The sequence below is a fragment of the Megalops cyprinoides genome, chromosome 24, assembly GCF_013368585.1.
Source record: "Megalops cyprinoides isolate fMegCyp1 chromosome 24, fMegCyp1.pri, whole genome shotgun sequence".
NCBI classification, from domain to species: Eukaryota; Metazoa; Chordata; class Actinopteri; order Elopiformes; family Megalopidae; genus Megalops; species Megalops cyprinoides.
The window spans coordinates 21,886,744-21,911,654 of record NC_050606.1 but is presented as its reverse complement, the minus strand read 5'-3'; the positions used below and the strand labels follow the sequence as shown (position 1 = coordinate 21,911,654).

Below are 24,911 nucleotides of genomic sequence, written 5' to 3'. Positions count from 1 at the left end.
AACAATTTCCATCCCAATCAAAGCCTGGGAAAAAGACTTATCAACCACTCCCGATACTGAATTCTGGACCCAAATCTGCAGGAACACCTTCACAATGACTAACAATACTAACCTACAACTAATGCAGTACAAGGTAATCCACAGAGCACATATCACCCAGCACAAAATGTATAAGATGAGACTCACAGACTCCAACCCATGCTCACACTGCACATTAAACACCCCAGATAATTACCTCCACTCCACCTGACTCTGCCCACCATCACAAACCCTCACCAAAATCTTATTCTCTTCCTTTCTTCATCTTACTGTCTGATCTCATCTACATCAGCAACCAAACTCCCCCATTAAGTTTCATGCAACCCATTATATGGAATGCTTGGTCTTGTCATGTCGGTCTGTCTATCCGTCCGTCTGTCCGTTTTTGGTTTTGGTTTTTTTGTTCCTTTTATGTATTTTTTTTTCTCCCCTTGTATTCTTGTCTGTATCATTTCTCTGCTGTATTTGTGCACTGTACATGTTTTAAAAGCTTAATAAAAAAAAGTGTCTCCAAAGCGTCTGTGGCATTTCAATAATCAATAGCGGGGAAAAAATCACATTTATTCTTAATCCCATGAAAGCATCCCTTCCACCAATACTGCCCCCCCTGTCCCACACTTCCCAAACATAAGGGCCCCTTTCGAACACTTCAAATACAATTAGCTTATTTTCACCTTCAGGCCCCCCCACAAAAGGAAACAGCATCTTTTGTTAATTTGATTTAAATGGTGATTTGATTTCTGACGTCCTTCTGCGCGGCGCCACCCTCCTCCCTACTTCTCACCGCTACTAAGTGGATCACTCCCATCCTGACAGCTCCGTCGTGAACCACCTCTCTCCCTCGAGAAAACGCCATACCCAGGCAGGGAGCGGGGGGAGGGGGGTCGGGTGGAAGATAAATGGGGTCCTGCTAACTTTATCTACTGGGCATTGTTTCATTTGTTCAATTTGGCCTTGCGATAATGAGACACTGCAGGATGGCAAAGGGTCCCTTCAGTTAAACAGAGAGGTCGAGAGTGGCAGTACCATTTTAACTGCAGCTTCCACTCCCAGGTTTGGGCCTATGATAAGCCAGGAAGGTTCACAGAACAGGAGAGTATTGCCTGCACCCCCCAACCCAACTCACACTGTCACCAACGGGTGGAGTACGTTGGTGGTTGTGTAAAACTGTCTGTCTAAGAGTTTATGGAACTCGTATGTAAAATTCTGCATTTCTCTGTTTCCCATTCAGAAATAGTTTTCAATTACTGTTTAACACCTCCCAGCCATGACGCCTGTCTGTACTGGTCCCCAAGTGGTGGGATGAACTTCCCATGGTGGTCAGGACAGTAGAATCGCTTGCCATCTCTGGACGTAGACTTAAGACCCCTTTCTTCAGACTGCATCCTGGTTCCCCTCAAACCTCACCCCTAGCACCTGTTTCTTGCACCACTACTATTACTTGCTTCTTATGTACTTGCATTATTACCATGAGTGATATTATGTGATATTTGGCATTGTATGCGATTTATGATATTGTATGTATATGATTTCCTCCCACAATTTCTAGGTTGTCTTAGTTTCAGATTTAGTGTAATTTAACTTGTGTTTATTCTCGAATGGTGTTATGCATGGTGTGCATGCACTTATTGGTCTGGAAGTGTTTGTCAGGACTCCGGCAGGGACTCAGGCGCAGACAAGGAGGGAGGATGCACAATGGATTTATTAAGTCCAAATCGAAATCCAAAAACAAGGTCAAAACAGGCGAAGTCAAAAACCAGGAAAACACAGCGAACGTTACCAAAAAACAGATCCGAAAATCACAGTCAAGAAAAACAGGCAAGGTCAACAAAACTGGCAGGCAGAACAGGAGAACGGCTGGTAACGTAACGGAAAACTGAGACAAACTGACAACAAGACAGAGACAAGCAGGGTAGATATAGGGCTGGGGTGACAAGGAGATGGGATGCAGGTGGGCGATCAGGCAATCGGGTGGGCGGGGACAGGGCGGAGAGCAGGGCAGGGCTGGAACACAAGGAAACAGTAGACAAGAGCACATGGAAGGGGAAACAAAAACAAACCGGCTAAGTTGCCGCAGTACTGACAGTGCTGTTCACCGGGTCTGGCACTGTTGCTCATTTAACTTGGATGGATACACTTCTGTCCTCTTGTGCTGGAAACTGATCTGGATAAGAATGTCTGCTTTCATCTAATGTGCTTTAACTGCATGCATGTGGAAACCAGAAATCCTGCAACCACATGCAAAGCAAGCTTGCAGTGGATTCAGCTGACAGAATGCAACCTTTTTAAGAGCAGCTGACACAAAAGAAGCATTTGGTATTGACATTGTAAAAGAGAAGTACAATAGCATCAGCAACTATTTATCTTCAGGAAATACCACACTGAAGCTGAACTACTTCCACTTCCTTTGAGTGCTTTACAAACTCAAAGACAGACCAGCGTTAAGTACTTAAATATTAATTAATTGATTAATTAGTATATTTTGAATGCCCAACTGTTTTTGCTCCATTTTCTCCCAATTTGAAATGTCCAATTGAGTCATAGAAACTGCCCATCCTTGCAACCCCATACTTGACAATCCAGGACAGCATAGGCAAACACGCTGTTTTCAGTCTTTTCTAAGAGAACTAACATTTTCTAGGACAACTAACATTCTCTGACCTCCAGAGAATGTCTCAGACTTCTGCATAACAGTCATCCTCCATCCTGAGCAGGTTACTGGTGGTCCTCCTGTATTTGTATCATCCAATCACACTTTAAACTCACATTATGAAATCCCCACACTGCGACAATACTTGAGATATACTCACTCTGAGGAAACCCTGCCCAGTCTCCACCCACCCCAACTGCGATGGACCACTCCACACATACATGCTAAGTATGGGTGAGAGGAACATAGATTAAAGGATTTAGGCCTTGCATTCTCTCTTTCTACAAACCTCCTTCAATAGACTATGGTGTTATGAAGGGATAAGTGGGCGTAATTCCATTATAGTACCCTCAATGACTCTACCATCTCTGGACACAGAGGGTAAGTTGTCTAGGAGGTTTGAAGTCAAAATCAACACTTGGTGCTGAAAGCCAACAATTATCATTAAAACAATACAAAGACCCCTTGACTAATAATAAATAATCAAACCAAATCAAATGTTTTTTTTTTTCTCCAAAAGCAGAACATACTGTATCTGGAGGATGTTTGCAGGCCAAAAGGAAAGAAAAGGGCAAAAACACCTCAGTCTAAAGATTCTGATTAATCCTGTTGTACTGTGCTTCATGGTCAACTTTGAGTAGCACATTTCTGCTTCTTTTCATTATTAAACCGCCTAATTCCAGTAACAGCCAAGCCTGTATTACTGTGAAAATAAACTATTGTGAGGTGAAAAAAACAGCATTTCATTTTATTTATTTATTTATCTACTGGAAGAAATCTCATTTTAAATGCCTGTATAAAAGAAGTGGTAACAATTGGAGCATTCAGTTGCCACTGAATGCGGAGAAGCTCATTTAGATTGAAGTGAATGGCCAAGTTATGACAGACACACAGGAAGGAGAGCGAGAGCTAGATTGCCCTTGTCTCACTAATGTGGGTGGTGAGAGAGTCCAGGGGTAGAGCTCTTTCTCTCAAAATGCTTAAACCACAGGAACAGGCTGCGCCTCACACACTCCACAGCGGCCCACCCCGAGCACAGCCCCGGGGCTGTTCCGTTTGCAGTACATGACCCTGACACCACTCCAGACAAGGAGATTGTGGTGTGGTATCTCACTATTTAACAGGCTGTTTGGAGCAGAACCCCCCCACCACCACCACCACCACACACACACAGACACAAACACACACACATCCCACTTCATTAAAACATCACATTCAAGGAAAATGAAACGGCCAGTGATCCCTCACCAGCCCGCCACCATCATCAAACGCCGTCGCAAACAGTAACCTGTTTGCCTATTAATCCCAAAGCCCAGTCTCGGCTTGACCGAACCCCCGCCCCTCCCAGACCCACTGCCAGAGGCTCCTAGGAAAATCAGCTCAATCGAATGCTGTTCACAGGGAGCCTGAATCTAGGCCCTTGCATCCAGATGAGGCCATCTAGGTCCCCTTTAGGTGAACATCACTTCAATCTGTCTCACCAGGAGCAGTCACTGATCGCACCAGCAAGACTTCACTTTGCCCATTATGACATCGAGAGGGTCCAGACTTCCACAGGTACTGCTGTACATATCATCATGAGGAGAATACAGTTAGGATCTTCTTTATCTTCTTCACAAAGACAGTTCACCGAGTTCATCAAAATTGAGGAATAAAATCTTGTGACCTTATGTTGTTGGATGTACCCAACTTAGCTTGGACATTCAGCTCTTTCACTGGGTTTAAACGATCCCTGTGATCATCAAATATAATTTCAAACTCCTCAGTATATATAAATGTAGGGCAGCAGCGTGATTTAGTGGTAAGGAGGAGCAGTGTGGTGCAGTAACAAAGAGCAACAGTGTGGTGCAGTGGTAAGGGGAAGGGCAGCAGTGTAGTGTAGTGGTGAGGATGATCAGTGTGGTGCAGTGGCAAAGAGCAGCAGTGTGGTGCAGTGGTAAGGGGAAGGGCAGCAGTGCAGTGTAGTGGTGAGGATGATCAGTGTGGTGTGGTGGTAAAGAGAAGCAGTGGGGTGTAGTGGTAAGGAGCAGGGCAGCAGTGTTGTGTAGTGGTGAGGATGATTAGTGCGGTACAGCGGCAAAGAGCAGCAATGGGGTGTAGTGGTAAGGAGCAGGGCAGCAGTGTTGTGTAGTGGTAAGGAGCAGCAGTGTGTGGTGGTAAGGAGCAGGGCAGCAGTGTGAATGAATGAATGAATGAATGAATGTTAAAGCAGAAAACATAAGCCCACTGATAGACAGTGATGACTCGGCCAATGGTTCTGTGAGAAGCGCTGTCAAGTAGGTGGGTCCCAGCTGGGCTCTGATTGAATTAATCTGTGTTTGTTTGCGCAGAGTGAGTGGGGATGCTTTTTAATTGATTGGGCACATGTGCCAATAGGTGGCTTTGTAATCAAACTCCCTGAGGCAAGCAGCGGGAATTAATCTTCTCCCTCACTGATGGACAGACAGCCTTAAACAGCTGCCACGAAAACACCTTTCCTTATGCTTATGCGTTGCCAATGATCGCATCTTATTTCATCTCCAGAACTGAACTTAAATGCATTCTGTCTATCATCTCTGCAACTGAGAACAAAGCTGTTTTCTTTTCCGCATATACAGAGTAACAGAACTTGGCTAACCCTAACCATAACCATCACCGTAACCAGAGATCTTATTCTCAACTTCAACCTATTAATTGTAATAGGTTATAGGTTAATAGGTTAAGAGTTTTCCTAGCGATCAGCAAGGAGGGGTCCACTGATGCCATTTTGTGAAGTAAGCACAGTTTGTTCAGGTATTTTCCTTCATTAGCCGGCTGAGCACGAGTTAGACCTGGACCAAGCTGCGTGAAGCATTAATGCATTAATGCCATTCTTCGGGGTTGTAGGAGGCAGCTCTGTGTGCGTGACTACAGCTGGACTGTTTAGGCAACGGGGCGTGAATCCCTGCACCCAGTGTGGCTAAACTGCGCCAAATGAGCCAAGCATGCAATCAGGCCACGGCCGAGGGGTAAACAAGGGTGTTCTCTTCCCCCACATAGCAATTAAGGCAGGAGCCTTGGGGCTCGTAGCCCGTAAACGCCAACGCTTTTACTTGGCGTAGGGCTTCACCACATCCCCTTCACCTTCTGTTCCAACCTGTTGTTAGAGTCCACACTCTTCCTCCCAGCAGAGGGGTGCGAGGTGCCTCTACCCTGTCCCACGGGGTGCCATTGCATCCAAACGGCATCTTTCACAGCTGTCCTCAAAACGTAGTGCCATCCTACCACACATCGAACACGGAATGGTGAGGGGGGGGTGTGAGGGGGTCAGGGGATTGGGGGATCGGGGGGGGGGTGGGGGGTGGGGGGGTTCTGAGTGACCACCCTTGCCTCCATCACTAATGAATGACACCGACATGGGGGCTGGTGACTGCGGGAAACCATATCTATCTTTCACGGATAATAAGATCATTCTTATTCCAGGCTCGAGCTCGGGGCCCAGGCTGGCTGCTTGGAGATGGTGGAACGGCAGGGAAATTAATAAGAGCTCTCCCTGTCTGCAGGTGCCAGCCAAGCTAAACCAAGAGCACCATTAACATCAGGCCACACAGCCCCTGACCTATCAGAAGAGGTCGTTTTGAAAACTGCAAAACGTGTCATTTCTAAAACGCCCAAATTAGAAAACTCGCATCTGAGGCAGCGGACACCTGCTCAGCCCGTTAACCATGGAGGAGCAAGACATAACACACTCTGCCACTGATATTCTATATACTGACCAGATATTCAGATCAAAATCACATTGAAAGGTCTGTGTCTTAATAAGTGTTCTGATTTGCTGGCTCACTGTGGATATCCTTGTAGGGGCGTGGTCTAAAACAGAACAATGATAAGTAGCATAAACACAGAAAACCAACAGGCTGCTAGGAACTAGAACATCCTAGAGTCTGATATCTGGTCATAATATAGAATATCAGTGCTGCAGTTTGAACAGTGGAGGCAAGAGGTGTCCTTACCTACTTTGATGCCATAGAACATTGAAAGGTTTATTCACCACCATGTCCCTCCTGCTCCCATTCTTTGGGATGGTTTTGCATTTGGGCAACAGCACTGTATTATGTAACTCCTCATCAAGGTTCTTTATCTCAATTATTCCAGGTATAATCCAGAGATGCATATAGGGTATTATATGCAGATACATGGAAATGGATGTTAGAATAAGTCTATCTGCTGAGCGGACAGAGAGGGGCACCATGTCCTTTCATCTGGGAGATCTGTAGCCAGTTCTCTTTCCCATGTTCCTGTTCTTCAAGCCCAAATCATGCCACAAGGTCTGACACTGTTCCTGAGCCATGGATGGTGGCCCACTGCCATGGCAGCCCTGCCTGGGCCTGGCTCCCATGCACCTGAAAGCGTGCTGAGAGCCCTCGTCCACGTAAGCAGAGACCACCCGCCTGGGAGCCAGCCTGCAGTCCCCACACACCAACCGAAATAAAAGCGTTTAACCTGGTCACAGGAAATGACCTGGCAGCCAGGCCCTTCCTTCCAAACACCAAAGGAAGGTTTGTCTATCAAGAGATTCCACACACAAGCAGGGGACTCAGTATAGATCTGAAAGATTTGCTTTAGTTATTTGTTTTTTTAGGTTTTATCTAACCTCACTCTGATTCATACACTTCCAATGTTCTAATATTCTAACACCAATACAGGGGTTTATATGAAATTTGGTAATGCTGCCTTTTTAAATGGGAATCAATACAAAACTGAAACAATAGCAGCCAACAAGAACACATTAAATATCACACATATTGGGTTTTCAGATGAAGGTTAAGTATATATGTATGTATGCATGTGAATAATCGTTTGTATGTGGATAACTAAGTCAATAGCCCATTCCTGTCCTTTCCCCTTCAGCTTGAAAAAATATTTAAGCCTAAGAAACACTTAATTATAAGTCTTCCAACTGACTTAAAACTTGTCTCTTACATAAGTGTGAGTCCTGAGGAACACATCAAACCATGCTTTCTGGAGCTGGTGTGTTCAGATACTCATGTTTGATCACCATGATTCATTCTTCATTGATGTATTGGTGTATTTGGCATTAACAAAAGACTATTTAAAACACAAAGTTGCATTCTCTAGCTCCCTGCTGAGTTATTAATATGGAAAATGGAAAATGAGGTTTTTACTGCGCACACATTTCATGCCCAGAGAAATAATTACTGCAGGGCTCCACTGAATGAATGATAAAAGTCTTGTACTTATAAAAGTATTGTGAATCATTAAAGCACTCGTCACTTCCAAAACAGGCAGACCTCTGTTTTTATCTAACGGCAGTTTGCTCTTTCCTTGGCTTTGACTGATGCATTTAAAAAATGTTCTTTTCATTTCATAGAGAAATAATTTTTTGTTCATTTCACTAAGTGCCAGACGCACTTCACTGTGTAAGAATTGAAAGAACATGACTACGTGACTAGGTTTGCCACTCAGAGGTTAAGGACACAACGCGTTGCGGTTAGATTGAACAGAGCCACACTAAGGCATATATAAGCCATATGCTACGTATGGTACCGCGGTGCGAGTCACCATCACTCAAAACCCTCGTATAAAATGTCAAAAACGTACTGAAAGTGTGTCCGTGCTAATTGATGCCGTGTGTTTATCGCACATTGATCCACAGCAGGTCTGGTACAGTCACGCCCTGCCAAGACTCTGTCTGTTTGATGAACGCGGCTGATCTTTCCGCAGCAGAAGGCGTTTAACACTGATTATTCTTTTTCATGTTTTAGAGCTCTGTGCTGTGCGGACGCGGGCCAGATTCTCTGATCTTTACGGCATGTGAATCGCCCGATGCAGTTTATGGCTGGAGTGGGATGAGCTGTCCGCATGATTTAAAGATTAGTGAATCCAGGCGCAATCGGCGCGGCGAGACTCCGTAAAACACTAGCCGTCTCCAGCTTCTTCTTCGTCAGGTTCACATATACTGTAATACATCTGATAAACAACAGAGGAGCTACCCTGTGCAGACAGCAAATACAGCAGACACAAAGAGGCCCAATTTTCCCTCTGTCTAGTCGGGCATTGCATGACACAGCCCAACACCCCAGCCTGTCAGCTGCTGCGCGGACAGCGCCCCTTTATTTGAATTAAGGGAGTAAAGGCTTGCACGAGTGAAGTGAATGAAGTCCTGTCTCACTCACTGAAGACCGCCGAAGAACTAGAGTGCTTTCTAAACACTCTGAATCACTCCAGATTTCAGCTGATGGGCGCAGAAAGAGCTCTCCTATCGCTAATGATCACGTTTTAAGCTTGTTCCCTTTCCCGCAAAGTGATAGTTGTCAGCGTAATGTGTGAAGGGGGATTATTAAAGAGACGGCCGTTTCTGCGCGGCTCCCTCTCCCCCCCCCCCCCCCCCCCCACACACAATTATTACTGCTGGCTTTCAGGGCACACAGTCAGAAACGTCTCTATTTAGCGGTCATCGAAAAATCTTTTATGGAACAAGACTGTGCCATTTATTTGATCGTTATCCCTCCTTATTGGGTGAAAGTGGAAAATCTGGATGGAATACCCTAAATAAAACTACTCAGAGAAGAAAACACAAGGCTCCCTTCGACCCTGAAATCACCGTTATTTCAGTCGTGTTAGGCACGTCTTGAGACATTGGCAATAGGCCTATGTCAGTCTGTGCATAACAGTGGTAATGTTTAAAGCTTATACATCAACGTGGTTGAAATGAAGGCCTTCACAATTACCCCATATTTCCCTGTCATCTTTTCATTTTAATGAGTTTCAGTGTTTATCTGGAGTATCTCTAATTGCATGAGGTATCCTTGTTTAGAGCCTATTGACATAGCTAGAATTACTAGGGACAAGACAGAATACTTGATTATTTGAATATTCAACAGTGAGATTAACAACTGAGTAGTTGCATCAGAACTGACATGCCTATTCCTTAACAAACCTGAAGAAAAATCCTGTTTTATTTTGAATCCATATTCTTTGCAGTGAGCAGAGCCAGCCCGTGGCATAGGCGGTATGGGTGAATGCTAGGAGTGCCGTCCATCCATAGGGGCGCCCCAAATGAGGAAAGGAAAAAAAAAATCAATTTTTTTACTTTTACTATTTTTTACTAATACTATTTTAATACTATTATTTCGAAATATTACCAAAAAGCCCACAACAACATAACTACATAGCCTATTTTCTGGATTGTCCACAGAATTACCCCAGCGCTCAGTTAGACTTACCTGATTGTGGGGGAGGGGCGAGTCATCTGAACTAGTGAGTGACACTGACCGTGAAACATGATACAACTAACATCAGTAGCCTAATTCAAATATATATATTTTTATGTATATATATACATTTCCAAAATCACCCCCCTCACACCTCATGGCCTTCCCGCTCAGTCACTTTTCACCCCATAGCCACCATACCTCACATGTTGCCTCAAATCACCCGACACTCATCCAAGACCGTCTTGACCCGCACTCATCTTTTTGTCTTTTTTTTCTTCAGTTTTTTTACTCATTTATTCATCTCTCCATCCTCCCATTGACTTCAATTCATTTTTCAAAGTCTTACTGCTCGGTCACCTCTCAGCCTACGATGACAATATCTCATATGCTGGCTCAGGTCTTGACACCCAACACTCATTGAAACCCATACGGACCCGCACTCGTCTTTTTGTAGTTCACTCATCCTTCCATCCTCCCATTAACCTCAGTTCATTTTTAAGGTCTTACCGCTCGGTGTCCTTTGGCCTGACACTCACCGTACCACATATGCTGCCTCAGGTCAAATCACCAAACACTCATTGAAAGCTATACTGACCCGCACTCGTCTTTTTGTTGTTCACTCATCCCTCCATCCTCCCATTGACATTTTTCAAAGTCTTACCACTCAGTCAGCATTTGACCAATAGCCAAGGGACCTGATATGCTGCTTTGGGTCATGTGACCCAACACTCACCAAAAGTGGGTGTGTCCCTAGCCACCATATTGTTTACCCTAGCAACCGCCTAGCAACCACTTAGCAATACCCTAGCAGCTGCCTAGCAACACCCTCGCAACGCCCTAGCAACCACTTAGCAACACTTAGGTAACCACCCAGCAATGCCCTAGCAATATCCCAGTGACCATATTGTTTACACTAGAAACCACCTAGCAACACCCTAGCAACACCCTGGCCATCACCCTACAACCTCGCAACCACCTAGCAACACCTTAGCAACCACCTTATATACCTTAGCAACCACGCAACCACCTAGGAACATCCTAGGAACCATCTGGTAGTGCCCTGGCAACCACCTAGCAACACCCTAGCAACCCCTTAGCCACATCCTAGCGATCATCTCATATACGTTAGCACATTTTCGCTGCTGGGTCACAATCACACTCTGCATTTTCTTCAGGAAATGCACTTTTCTAGTTTATTGACATTATCCTTTAAAACACTTTTGTTGAGGAAAAAGGACTGAAAAAGGATTTTACTTAATTTTACTCATGCATATTTTGATGTTGAAAAAAGATTCTATCATTATAATTGTTTTGAATATTCTACCTCAGATTTGTGAAATGTTCCGCTGTTTGGCAAGCGTTTGTCATGTTCTGACCATAAAGAAGAGTTTAAAACCACAGTAAACCATGGTGGTGGAATTGGCTGTGATGCAAGGGGCACCAGCTAAAATCTTGCCTAGGGCACCAAATTGGTCAGGGCCGGCTCTGGCAGTGAGACTACATGAACTAAGAGATAATACATTGACACTAATCTCCCCGCCGGAAAGTGTGAGTAAATGCAGATCACTTTGGAATGAGTCCTTATTTGTACAGGACTGGAGTCTGGAAACTCTGGTCATGTAAAAAATGCTGAGTTCAATTATCCAAATCTGTGGGAGCCAGAGAACATCCAAACATATATATGACCAATCAAAGTGTTCCAAGACCAAAGATTTTTACAACCTTGCCTATGACAGTGGATCCCATCTCCTTGTGTCTCACACATGGAGGCCTAGAGGGTCAAAGTTCAGTTTAAATGAGGACATGCAATTTCAGCTGTCCGTAGAGGCATCATCAGCCTTCTCCTCCAGCCTCCACCCTCACTGTGCCTCCTCCATGAGGCAACAATAAGATCACGTAACCTCTGAGCCAGGCTGTGATTGGCTAGAGAGTGCTCAGCTCAAATAACGCAGCCTACTCTTGTTTTTCCTACCTCAGCAAATAAAGTACATGAAACGAGCAAGCCATGCGGTGCACGCCGCCGCGGAAAAGAGGCTTGGCTGCCGTGTTTATTACTGAAACATCGAGAGGAAACGACCGAGCGCGCTCGTAAATTGGATGCAATTTCCCCAAAGCTGCGCTGATCGTCGTGCCTTGCGTGCTCACAGGCTGCAATCATGCAGGCTCCCCAACAAACCACGCTTCCTCGTGGCTTCGCCGCTGCCCGTCGAGAGCAGCTTGATTACCATGTCAGAGGAGCGGTAACCCCGGGCTGCATGACTAACTGCCTCCAATTCCAGCTATAGGAGGGAAATCGCTCAGCACCCCCCTGCCAGGGGGAAACGCCTTGCATTTTCATACAAACGCGTCTCTTTAGGCAGATATGTCCTCTCGGGGAGATGGATGGAGCCGCGGGGGCGGTCCGAGCCGGTGGGGGTCGGGGCCCTCCTCTGGAACCCCGCTTTAACCTCCACGCGCGCCAACATAAATCAAGCCCGCCGCGAAAGTAAACACCCCTTCGCCGGGTATGGCAGGTAATTTCTCCTGCTTGCCTGCGCTGGCTGCTTAAAATTAGCGATGTCGGCCTAATTAATTCTGCTCCTGTCACAGGGGGCCGGCCACGATCCATCGGCATCGCTGGCCTCCGCGTGATTAGGCGTCAGATTTAAGAGGAAAACAATATCCATTAGCGCCGAGCGTTACCTTTGTTATAACGTGGGGAGAGGGGAGGCAAAAAAAGTGTTTTTCCATTAGTCTAATTCCTTGGGTGCTGTCAGCTCCGCAGCGGCGATAGCTCTTCATTCCTAATCAAATGAAAAGCGATCAATGGAACATTAAGGCCGCAAATTGTAAAGCAGATACAAAAATGTGGGGAAAAGCATTTTAATGGATTTCAATACCCTTGTAATGGAAAGAATTCTTTAATTAAGGAGGACCAAAGAGTGTTTGGTAATTCAATTCATTCTCCCTGCTTTTGTTTCCCTCCGAATTACTGCCCCGGAGGATGCAAAAAGGGAGATATTTCTGTGCATATAAAACAAAACTGTCAATGTTTATACATCAGTGTTATTCCTACAATATTTGTGCTTCAAATTCCAGTATTATCAAGTGGCCGAGTCTCTCTCAGAGTAATTTGGCAGGGCAAAGCTACACACTGTCAGCCTGCAAACCTCATCTGCAGACACTGCAGTCACCGAGGTATCCCGGTGTATATTGCAAAATCATTATTCATCCATTCAAACACAGTGGCATAAACACAACTGCACTGTTCCCTTTTGGTCCCCAATGTAGTTTTTAAGAGTAAAGCTCTTCCCCTTCACTTCAGGTGGCATTCAAATGAAAGAAATTACAAAAGTGTGAAATTGCTATTCCTGATAAATCCTGCTACAAAAATATGAAACCAACGGGTTACTCTTATAGGTTGATTGCGTCTAACTGTTTGTGCGGTCCCTCGAAGGCCAAATTCCCTACTACATCTTTTTACACTGCTCAGCCCTGGTGTAAGGCAAAGAGGGTCACTTTCTGTAAAGAATATCATAATTATCATAATTACCTTACACGTATCTTTTAACGTGTATCGAATTGCAATTTGAAATTAAATGTAAGTATTGAGGATTAAAAAATACTGGTGAGTCCCAGGTGCATATGTGAACTCAATGGCCTAGCAAGATTGAGCTATAAATGCTTGGTGCGCCTGACCTTCTAACACCTTCCATGGGCCTCATTTCCTCTTACAGCCAGTCTCTGCGCCTTTTAAGTTCAACTCTGGTGTACTGGAAGATTAGATTTTTGTAACCACTGGTTTTGGCTCTGTGTTATACAGAAATCTTTCTCCCGCTTTCTCCCGCTGTAAGTCCAAGAGTTTCTAACGAGAGGAAAGTAATTATGCGAGCTCAACGGTCAGCAAGAGCCGAGTCTGTGAATCAATTTCCTGAGGCAAATGGAATGTGCCTTCCATGCCTTTAGGGCTCAGTGGTTTAACACCGCCACCATATATCAAGACCTCTGCATTCCTGAGCAAATTCCTCGCTGAGAACATGTAAACAGTGCGTTTGGCTCAGGGCATCGAACCCACAACCCCTCATGACTGCGCTCTGAAACTCCCCGACAAGAAACGCAATTGCCTCACTGGGCGACTGACCCATGTGGCTCGACCAAGCAGGGCGCCGAAGGGGGTGACGTCATTGTCCTCAAAGAGCTGTTTTTCCCACAAGCACAGCTTGGAGTTTAATGCAGTGATCTGAGTGCAGTTTATGCAACATAAGGAAGGAATGCCCTGAACACTGTACTAGTTCTAACAGTGGCTTCTTCAGGTCATTTCCATCAAAACAATGGTGGGAATATTCCTAACACCAATCTAAAGGGAAGAAGACCCCTGGTCAAGAGACCTTGCTGCTCTTCTATTTCTCCCACTTGCCCCCCCCCCTCCTCCCCCACCCCCAACACACCCCCAACACACCCTCAACCCCCTCCCAACCCCCTAAATAAATTTAAGGAATAATCCTCCAAACCTGCTGGAACCCATGGATCTGAGGACGGCTTCTCATTGGTATTGACTTGCTCCCACTCCAGGTCATCATCCTTCCCCTGGCTGTACCCACACGCAGTGTAGGGCTGCTCAAAGTCACAGTCACCTGTCACCAAGAAAAGACACAAGTGACACAGCTGTAGCTTTTCCTCATGATGTCTGAAAAAAAAAAGTCCACACAATGCAGAAATCACTTAATAGCACACACCCGCTTTCATAAACCTATCCAGCTCTCAATGGGACACGTTTAAGCAAGAGAGATTGTGAAGGATTATTATAATGCACACAGTGGCACATTTATAACTGTCAGTGGCAAGGAGTGTGCTTAGTGTCACTCTGACAAGTAAGAGCTGACTAAACTCCATCATCATAACGCATTACGTTTCAACAGCGCCGTCAAACGCAAATTGAATTCCCTATTCGACCCACGCTGCCTTCTCCGCACTGCGAGCACCCGCCGCTAATCTTTCTTCAGCGCGTCTACTCTGAAAGAACTTTTGTGATATCGTGACAGAAATCCTTCATGCAGAAACTGGAGCGGAGCAGATTAACTCAAAACTATGACCCAAAACATCCTGTCAAATGGATATTCAGGATACCGACAGGCCTCAACAAGAAACACCACTGCTGCACTAGTGTTTGTGTTTTCATAATACAGTCTGTGATTATCAATTAATTATTACATATTAAATAAAGTAGGTGAAAGTCAACAGAATGGCAAGGTAAAAAACCCTCTTAAAGCAGTTGAAGTTATTGCCTGTGGAAGAATAGAACAGGAAAAGTCTTTAGAAGTAAATGCTTACATGACCTAATTTCAAACAGATTTTGTCAGCTTTACACATCAAAGTTCATTCAAGCACTGTTGAGGCCTTGATGGTGGGCACTGTAGAAAACACAGAGGATTCTAGGACATTAATGTCAACATCCTATGAAACACAGGTTAAAAAATAAAGGCATGTCCACTTCCCTCAAAATGAGCAGGAAATGTATTCAGATACACTGCAAACATTTTGCCACCTTGTCATTGTTTGTATGCATTAAGGACATGTCGTCCGAGCAGTAATATCTGCATGGCAAAACAAATTTGTCATCAGCCTCCAAGCTTTCAACGCCACTGTAACATGAAACGTGTCTACGCTATAGTCTGCTGAAATAAACGAACATTTCAAAGCAGCCTGGTATGAGCAAATGAATCAGTGATGTTATGAATTGAAGCTATTGTATTGCTACAGTCATTAGTGTATGTGTGTGTGTGTTTCTTTTGGGTAAACACTCACAGGAGATGTATGGCGCAGAATACATAAACATTATTGTTCATATAATACGAAAGGCTAATTTCATTAGGCACCAATATAAAGGAGAATGGAAAGCAGAGTGTGCCTCTTCAGGAATCAATCCCATGATCCTCTCCCCAAGAGCAGACTGCAACAATCGCTATTCTACAACTATCCCATGTATGTTCTATGAAAAAGGTGATTCACTTTGGTTTGTTATTGTAAATTATGACATGCCATGGACGTGGCATGTGCAAGCTTGTTCCTAAAGAGCACATGTCCAAATTCTTTTACGCTAAAATGAATGTCACTTGAGGACAGATATTATGTGATGACTGTATGGTATATGAATAATTTTGGACAGCCCTGGGGTCTCTTTAGGGAAGAATTAACCACAGTAAACATGCTCTTTGAAACGATGCACCCTGCTGAGATGGCACCCACCATGCCAGGCATGGCTATCAGCAACGGGGTCTGCAGTGCCTCTCTGTGCCCCGGTGTATGACAGACAGCCCTCAGAGCCATGTGGCTTTGTCAATGTGGGAAGCCTGATTGCGTGCCAAGAAGTCTTGCCTCACATGTCAACGGATCCTTGCGGGCAATTCACACTCGGCCCCAAGTTACATGACCAGCTGACTCTGGCCGGGAGAAACGAACAAGCCGTCACCAGTCTAATGGTTCCATTACCCAGAAGGGCTTATTCTGTCAACCTGAAGACAAATGTGACCAGTGTCGAGGCTAACACACTGCTTCAGTAATCCCTTAGCGTAGCGCTGGAACTAATTTGTCTGCAAATCTCAAATATTAATGCACTAACACTGTTATGTTTTTACAGTTCAATCTCATAAATAATGAACGCCTTTCCTTCGCGTTAAACACTCCATAGTGTGGTAATTCTATACTGTTACTCCTTCATTTTACCTATGTAAAATGGGTGTAGAGTAAGTCATCCCTTCAGAGTTTATGTTAATCCTAAATGGGAAAGGGCGATTGGGGAAGCTCCTGTGTGAACCATCTCTGACTAGCTACACATCTGTTGCTAAGAGACTAGTTCAGAGGGCCCCAGCCAAAAAAGGGTAGAGTGGTAAAAATGGCAAAGATTCATATTCAAACTCAAATCCAAATTCAGAAAGAAGTACTGAAAAACTCGATTAAACTGTTAGCTGTTTTATTTGACGATTTTCCAATTCTCCCATTTTGTTCATCCGGAAATTCAAGTTCAGACTGTTGACAGTATAACTCATTAACTCATTTCTGAACACTTTAAGATAGCTCTGTTCCAATTTACCAGTTCAGAGATAACCGTTTCCATCCTAACGTAATAGTCGCTCTTGAGTGGACATCTCAAGATGCAGCAGTCACATACAGATCTTGATCTTCTAGTAAAAGGTGCCATTAGTTTGGAGAGTGATTAAACAGAAAAGGCCTGTAACTGTGTAGAGTCCCTGTGTTATTTTAATATAATCAAAATCATTTCTGTTTTGGAATTATAAACGTCTTTACATAAACTAATAAGTAAGCCAACTGTACATTTAAAGATACGGATTAAAATATTGTGCATGCGTCGTTATGTAGAACTCATAATAATATAACGCACTTCTAATATTCGTTGTGATATTCAAGAATATCATATAGCATGCTTTAATGTAGCGTTTTCGTGTAATGTAAACCCACTGATGCCCCAACTCTGATGTGCGTGACAGAAAGAGTTACGACGTGTTTTCGGTAATGACCGTAGACAGGTGCCTAAACAAAACAAGAATACTCTAATTTAGAATGAATAACACATATAGCATGAAAATGTCGTTTAATGGATGTTTTGCCACTCTCAATCCATTTGAAGTTTCATTTAATTACTGTGTTGCGGCCCCTCCACGACCATCTGTTTTTCCGTGGTGAGAAGCAAACGACGCGCAGCGTGTCGCACATTCGCAATTGCTTTTTACTCTGTCGAGTAATATCAAACACCGATTTCATGGGGCGTCGAATGTGCATCTTTCGTATTTGTTTTCGAAACGCAACAGGCAATGCGGCTACGGCAGCAGCAGTAACTTAGCGAAGATGCGGGGTAAATTCAATCAGGGCTCGCAGGGGGGGCTGTTGTCCTGGAGACTGCGGCTTATCTCCCTCGCCGCTGTGTCTCCGGAATTTAGGCCCGCCGAGCGCAGAATGAGTGAAACTCTGACAGACGGGATAAAGTGGCTGTTTCATCGGCGTTTGATATTTAAATCAATCGCATCTGGAAGGAGCGCGCGACGCTGCTGATATCTTTTATTATTATTGATATCTTTTATTATTATTATTATTATTATTATTATTATTATTATTCATTAGGCGCGTGAGCTCATACGAGATTTTATCGCTGGATGATATGATCGGTTTCGTTCTAACCTGAACACTGATATTAAATCTGTGTCAGGTATGACGTTAACGGGGTGAGTGGTGGGAGGAGGGGACAGTTAAAAGACGAGATCTAGTCTCACTCAACGAGCTGTTCTTCCTCGCTAATTGGAAACGCTTGTGTTAGTTTCATTTTAATAATTACCCACGAACGAAATGACAGGTTTAAATCCCTTCTCTGTTATCTACGCGAGCAGACGCAGTCGCAGGCGTCACGCGGAGTATATCCAGAAATCGCAAGTTATTTCTCGCAACTCCCGGGGTTAAGATTACTGCACTGCACGATTACATCTCCACAAGGGGAATGTAAACACACATTTATTCTTGATTTGGATATTTGGGGGATTTCATGTTTATACATTCCCCTGCTGATATTAAGAAAAATGAAGACTTTTCTGTTTGGTTCTCAGACTTTGCAGCAAACTCCCCAGAGCGGATCTACGGGAGGTTACGGCTATCAACTGTGTGTGTGCGTGTGTGTGTGTGTGTGTGTTTTGTTTGGGTTTTTTTTTCCTGTGGTCTAGCACTCCTATTGGCTTAGGTTATGTCAAAGCCATTCCAAAAGAGCTCCCCTTCCTGCTCTCTGCCTCTATGAGCATGCCCATAACCAGCTATGAGCTCACCAAGATTTTTAGAGCTAAAAATAAAATTTGAAGCTAAATACAACTGGATAAAAAAATCAGTGGTTGAGAACTTCTCCTCTGAGACGAGTGCATGCTTAATTCAGTTTAGAATTGTTAGTGTCCACTGTGTGTGAGAGCTGTGAGAGAGGGCGCAAGCACAGCCCCTTGCATCATCAGCACTTCCACTGACAGCAGCAATTGGAATTTACACACGTTGGCGGGAGCAGGTGGCTTGTGTGTGAACTGGCAGCATACCATTCGTAAGACAAAGCAATGATCGTTATGCCATTCTCTGTAAGAAACGTTCAAAACATGAACCTGGTACAGCGTGTGGAGTAAAAGCAATTGTATGAAACATGTTAAAAATGCGTACTCTAGCCATGATGAAGGCTGGGCTATTTCCTAGTTAACGTTTCACACAACACCATTGATTAAAAAACAGCTTATGTAGGCAATGGTATCAATAATAGTAGGACTACGAAACATTCAAAGCCAAATTTGGAAATGAATATGTGTATAATGACGTTAGCTTGTAATGATGTTACTCTCAAGCATTTTTCTTTTATTTTTATAGCTAGCTAAGGTTTCTATGTATGACTCCCCTAAGATCAGACCTCTCATTTCTTCATTTACGTATTTTTGTATGCTTTGACAAAGTCACATACCCTTCAGGTTTAGCTCCACATCAATGGGTATTTCAAAGATTGGTTTTGTTGGCTAATTTTTAGCACAAATCTCTGATGTAAAAACAGATGTACAAATACTGTATATAACAAAGTATACCAACATCAAAGACATTGACAGAGTGGAACAAGCTTTGGATACTGTGTTTTAACAGGAAGTGCGACTCTGGCAATCAAATGAAATGAATCGCTTTTAAAAGCACAGGTAGATCGTTTTCAGTGTAGTTCCAGCTCCTCCCCAGAGACTGCAAAAGAACACAATAAAACGCGCCTCAAACCAATCTATAATAACATCACACGTCGTCGCTTAAGGCGGCTTTTCAATACCTGGTGTCTGGTAAACACCATATCTAAACAGTGCCGACAGCTGCTTTAATTGATTCCAATACAAAAGGCAGGGAGACGCATTCAGAGGCATTTCACACCACAGAACATGGTCTGAAAGGTGGCACTCTGGGGCCAGCCCCCTCCACATGATCGATAGCCGCATTTCCGTCATCCTTCCCCTTTCAAGAGAGGGGAAAAAATAACCGACACAAAGGTGCAGCTGGTAGCATATACGTTACTTAATATTTTGGTTGTTTCCTGCGTGGGAGCACACAGTGGTCTTTATACTGTGGCACGCTGTGTGCGCATTTAAAAGAAATCTATCCGTCTTTTTCAGCGGTGAGCCCACAGCCAGAATCAATACACTTCCCCCTCGACGCGGGAACCAATTTCTCCTAAAGATTTTCAAGTCAAACTTGAAAGGCCTATTGTTATTGCACCTGCTACAAAAGTAAACTTCCACTATGATGAACGCAGTGTTAGGTCCCTGCTTGTGGAGACTGTAGGTCTATATCATGGCTTATGGATGTGGGTAAACAAGAAAGGTCTGTGCAGCACGAAAGGCTTTTCCTTATGGAAATCTCAGCTGGAATTACACTTTAGACACCTTCTCACCTTCATTCCTGTCAACAGCAACAAAGCATGGGGCAAGTGTAATATTATTGCTCGCCAAAAAGAATGTCCCTTTTGAGGTTAGTCAATGTATCAAGTGACAGATATACAAGCATGCTGCACTGATTTTCTTTATACCCTGTTAATGGCTGATAGAGTAAAGCATAACATCCTTTGAAGGCTTCCTGCTCCTTATGTTCTGGGGGATTGTCTTGGTCTGTTTGAACATATGGTCAGCTGGATGCTTCAGCCTCCATAAATGGTCATGTGTCCTGTGTACCTGATCATCAATGACTTTGAAAGGCTATGAAAAGCTGTAGGACAGTGTTCCCTAAGGGGCAAGAACTGCTGTGCATATACTGAAGCTAAGGGGACACAAGGATGAACACTCAGACTAAGGGGACACACAGAGGAACACTAATATTAAGGGGGGGGACACAGAGGAACGCTGAGATCAAGGGCACACATAGGAGAACACTATGACTAAGGGGACACAAGTCAATGCAGAGGACCACTGAGAACACAGATTCAAAAATGTATTAGTAACATCTATGACCTTGAAATTTGAAGGTTTACCTTGAGCACCAATAGGATTTTGGGGAACGATTTTGACTGAATTTGTGGAAAGCGTCATGAAAATTCATACAGAGGTAGCCAAGTTGGAGTGAAAAGTCTATAAGGGGCCTTTGTGACCTTTACATTTGATCTGGTGACTTGAAAATACACTGTGTTCTAAAGAAAGGCTTGTATTACATAAGTTTGACATTTTATCAACATCCATCTATATCTGACTGCATTAGGGAATGGATATTGGAAGGACCTTTCAGGAATTTCAGTGACCTTGACCTTTGACCTCATGAACATAAAATCCATAGGGTTCTGGGGACCAACTCAGAAAATGTCCAGAGTCAAGGTTAATCAAATCTAATCATCCATGTCAGACACCATACACCACTTTGGTGATGGAACCACAGAAGGAGGAGCCAGAGAAGAACAGGAAAACAAACAACATGTAACACCCCAAAGGCAGGACACAGAAACACCGCCGTTCCATTTAAAAACAACATCAACAGCATATACCCTTGGAAATGAGCAGTTGCATTGTCCGTGGTCTAAAGTCCCCTCCTCCTCACGACTGCAAGAACAGGTTCTTCTGTGTTGGGGTAGTCTGCTGATAATGTGGCCATAGGCCTGCCTTTTACCCCTCTGCCAATTCAGCAATTACCAGCCTTCTACTGCTGGCTCTAGTGGCCTGGAAATCACCAGCGTGCTTTTTCTTCAATCGGCCATCGATGTCGGCACTTGTTTTAATGAACACCTTGTCTTCCACCGTCCCTGTGGACCCAAACCACAAAGCAATCTCAGGTAATTTAAAACCCATGTCTGCTATCTCCCCCTCCAACGCCGCGTGCCGAAGCTTAAAACCCGCCACTATGGCCATTTGGGACCAACGGGCCATTTCGGCCAGACCCCATTTCACTTATCTATCACCGGCGCCTGCCAAGGCTTGTCTCGGTGGTGGGGTGCATAGTATGCACCCAGTCCGCTCGCGGGGTGGGGGGGGGGGGGGGGTTGGAGGGGATTTGAACAGCATGAGAAGGATTCCAGCAGTCAATCTCAATATCATTACCCATCACAGCGTGCGGCTATCTCCCGTAGAATCAGCTGGGAACCGGGGAGTTGGAAGCAAGATTTCCATGGATAATCTGTTTCACCGGCCAAGAGGCCTGTTGTTCCTGTATCACACCAACAAGGCTCCTCCGACTGATAGCGTCAGTCCGGGAAATGAGAACCAGACAAGAGACTTCTAGGGGGGATTAACTACCGATCTCTATTTCGATACATTCACACAACTGTGCTGATATAGCACTACACGGCCCTTTCAAAAGCCTTCTATAAAAAGAGTTAAGACGCACACTACTGTAAGCAATAAAAAGAATTCTTTTAGGTCTACCTCTTCAGTGCTGCTGTCTTCCAGAAAGGGCTTTACAAGCTCGAATGAATGTCCTCTTGTTGTCCACATGGCTATAGTTGTGTGTGCTATTTCTATTAGTGATTTAGCAGGTGGGAAGGGGATTAAATCAACAGAGAGGCCTACTCATTTTACACCTCCACACCGCACTGTAAAAGTCATAAAAATATCTACAAAGCAATTCCTGAAAACTAGTGAGACCAGTGGACAATCAAGTTGTGCTGTTGTCAAGTGGATATTCAGCTATATTCAGCTATGAGTTTATCATTTCTGTCAATACAGCCAAAATCTGAAGCCAATTAAAGTACGGGGCCGATGTTTTGTGTTGGAAAAGTGACCGGTAAACCAGGTGAAATGAATCATATACCACATCCATTGAGCCTAAATTACAAAACAAAGGTATGATAATGCCTGATAACCTGAGACAACAGAAGATTCTCCTTACCTGTTTAGCCGAAGCTTATGCCATATGGCAATCCTGCTAAAACAGAAATCTGCCATAATGTACAACGTTTAGAGGAATTCTCTTACAGATACTTCAGATCTCTGCCACCTCTGATGGTGCTCAACAAGACTAAGGACCTCATGTTTGGAAAGATTTCCCATCATGCATGCTGTTTTGTTGTTTGGCAGATGACCATACCAAGAGCAAATTTCAGAGCTTACATTTTACATATACTTCATTTACACAGCTGGATATCTACTTGAGAAATTCATGGAGGTGGGCACGGTGACTGGTGGGGGCCTCAAACATACAAACGTCCGGTTACAAACCCCTGTGCCACAGTGCCACCAAAACATTAACTGCCCTTACATTCATCAGCACACTTGGATGAGGTGTGTCTTGATGAACTATGTTGAAATCTGTGGGGCCTTAGAGCTGTTCTGTAAGAAGATCACACCCAGGTTTAATGCTGTGTACAGTACAGTGCAGTACCAAGCATTTTAAAACCTTGGGCATTTACTTGGTGCAGGTTTGGTACATCCAATTATTTCAAGCTCCAGTTAGCAATGCATGATAAAAGACAACTGTTCAATCAGCCTCCGACTGCTTTCTGTGGAGCACTCCTCTGTGCCACACTTGCTGCCGCTGAATTCCCTTCATTCCAGAGCCCTGGGAGTGGGGGCTTAAAGGCCCTAATCTGTGAGCCAGCCCTTCAGGAGGACACAGCACTGCAGCGTGATGGGATTAGTCGGGCACACCTCAGACGGGACGGGGTACGCCCGACAGACGCCCCTGCCAAACGCTGGGCCGGTCCCAGGAGCACAGCCCCGCCTCAGAATGCACCAGACCTGCAAAATGGCCCCCCACCATGTGCTTCAAAGCACTGCAGCCTGACATGTGTTGCAAGCAAACAGCCCAATAGGAGTGCCATGTCAGGTCCAGGTATCTCTCCCCGCGAACATAAACCCATCAGGGGCTGTGAGCAATGCCGTCCCCCTGACCAGGCGGAGCAGGACGAATGAGACAGGCTGTGTAAACTACGCCGGGCATGCCCCTTCCCCTCCCAAACACAGTTACAGAGACATGAGGCGTGACAGCCAGTCTCCCTCTTTTAAACGCTTTCGATGATGATCGATGAGCAGCCGCTGACGGCACGTTTCGCCACCGCCCGCACTCCGCCGGACTCATAAAACACTTCCACGCCATGATTATGCTAAATCCATCTCCATTTTTACCAGCTGACACCCCGCAATCAAGATGCATCTGGACTGTGGAGTCTCTGGAGAGAGAGCGAGCAAGCGAGAGAGAGAGAGAGCGAGAGAGAGAGAGAGAGAGAGAGAGAGAAAGAGAGAGAGAGAGCGCGCTACCTCTCTCTGCTTCAGCATGTCAGTGTGTGGTGACAGCGCATGGCTGTGTCACATTAAGGTGCCACATGCTGTTAGTCTATGGACTGTGTAATCACAAAGGCACAAATAAGTTTGGAGAGCAAAATGGCATTTTAGGAACTTTCCACAGGAATTGTGTCATGGCACTGTTTAGGTAGTGCATAGCCACTTAGTGGCATTGCATACTGTAGCAAAATGCAGTTTAAGTGGGAGGACAAAAATGTAATATAGGTACACTGTAATAGTTCTGTCCAGGTTGTCAGGAGTGATAGCGTGCTGGTGTTTTTGCATAAGTGGAGTCGTGTGATGATGCGTGAGTGCTGTGTAATGGTATCGTGGTGCAGGTTTATTGTAGGTTTATTGTAGAAACCATGTTAGTACATGTACAGTGAGACACTGTGTATGGAAACACTGTTTATTAAGGTACTTGTCAGTATATGTACCAGTGCTCTAGAGCAGCGTTTCCCAACCCTGCTCCTGAAGGCACACCGTCCTGCATATCTTCTATCTATCCCTGCTCTACCTACCTGACTGAACTCATCAGTGGCACTTTTGATTAGCTGAGCACACCTGATTTAGTCAAGCAGTAAGGATACATAGAAGATATGCAGGACAGTGTGCCTCCAGGAGCAGGGTTGGGAAACACGGCTCTAGAGTATGTAGTGGCTGTGTGTTTGTGTAGCAGCGCTGTTTGTTTAGAATATCATTTTGAGATACATGGTGCGTAGAGTGCGTAATTATAGTGCGCTGACACTCTCTCAGTTATACTGTGCATCACCAGCATGTGATCGAGCAGAA

General features: G+C 44.6%; 1 protein-coding gene across 1 annotated transcript in view; it reads right to left on the bottom strand.

Annotated features, from left to right (window-relative positions):
* Positions 1 to 24,911, bottom strand: part of LOC118770961 (receptor-type tyrosine-protein phosphatase mu-like) — a 205,013-nt gene that overhangs the window by 149,753 nt on the left and 30,349 nt on the right. Inside the window, exon 2 of the mRNA XM_036518755.1 lies at positions 14,376 to 14,498. Coding sequence (XP_036374648.1) covers positions 14,376 to 14,498 — 123 coding nt within the window. The remainder of the gene's footprint in view (positions 1 to 14,375; positions 14,499 to 24,911) is intronic.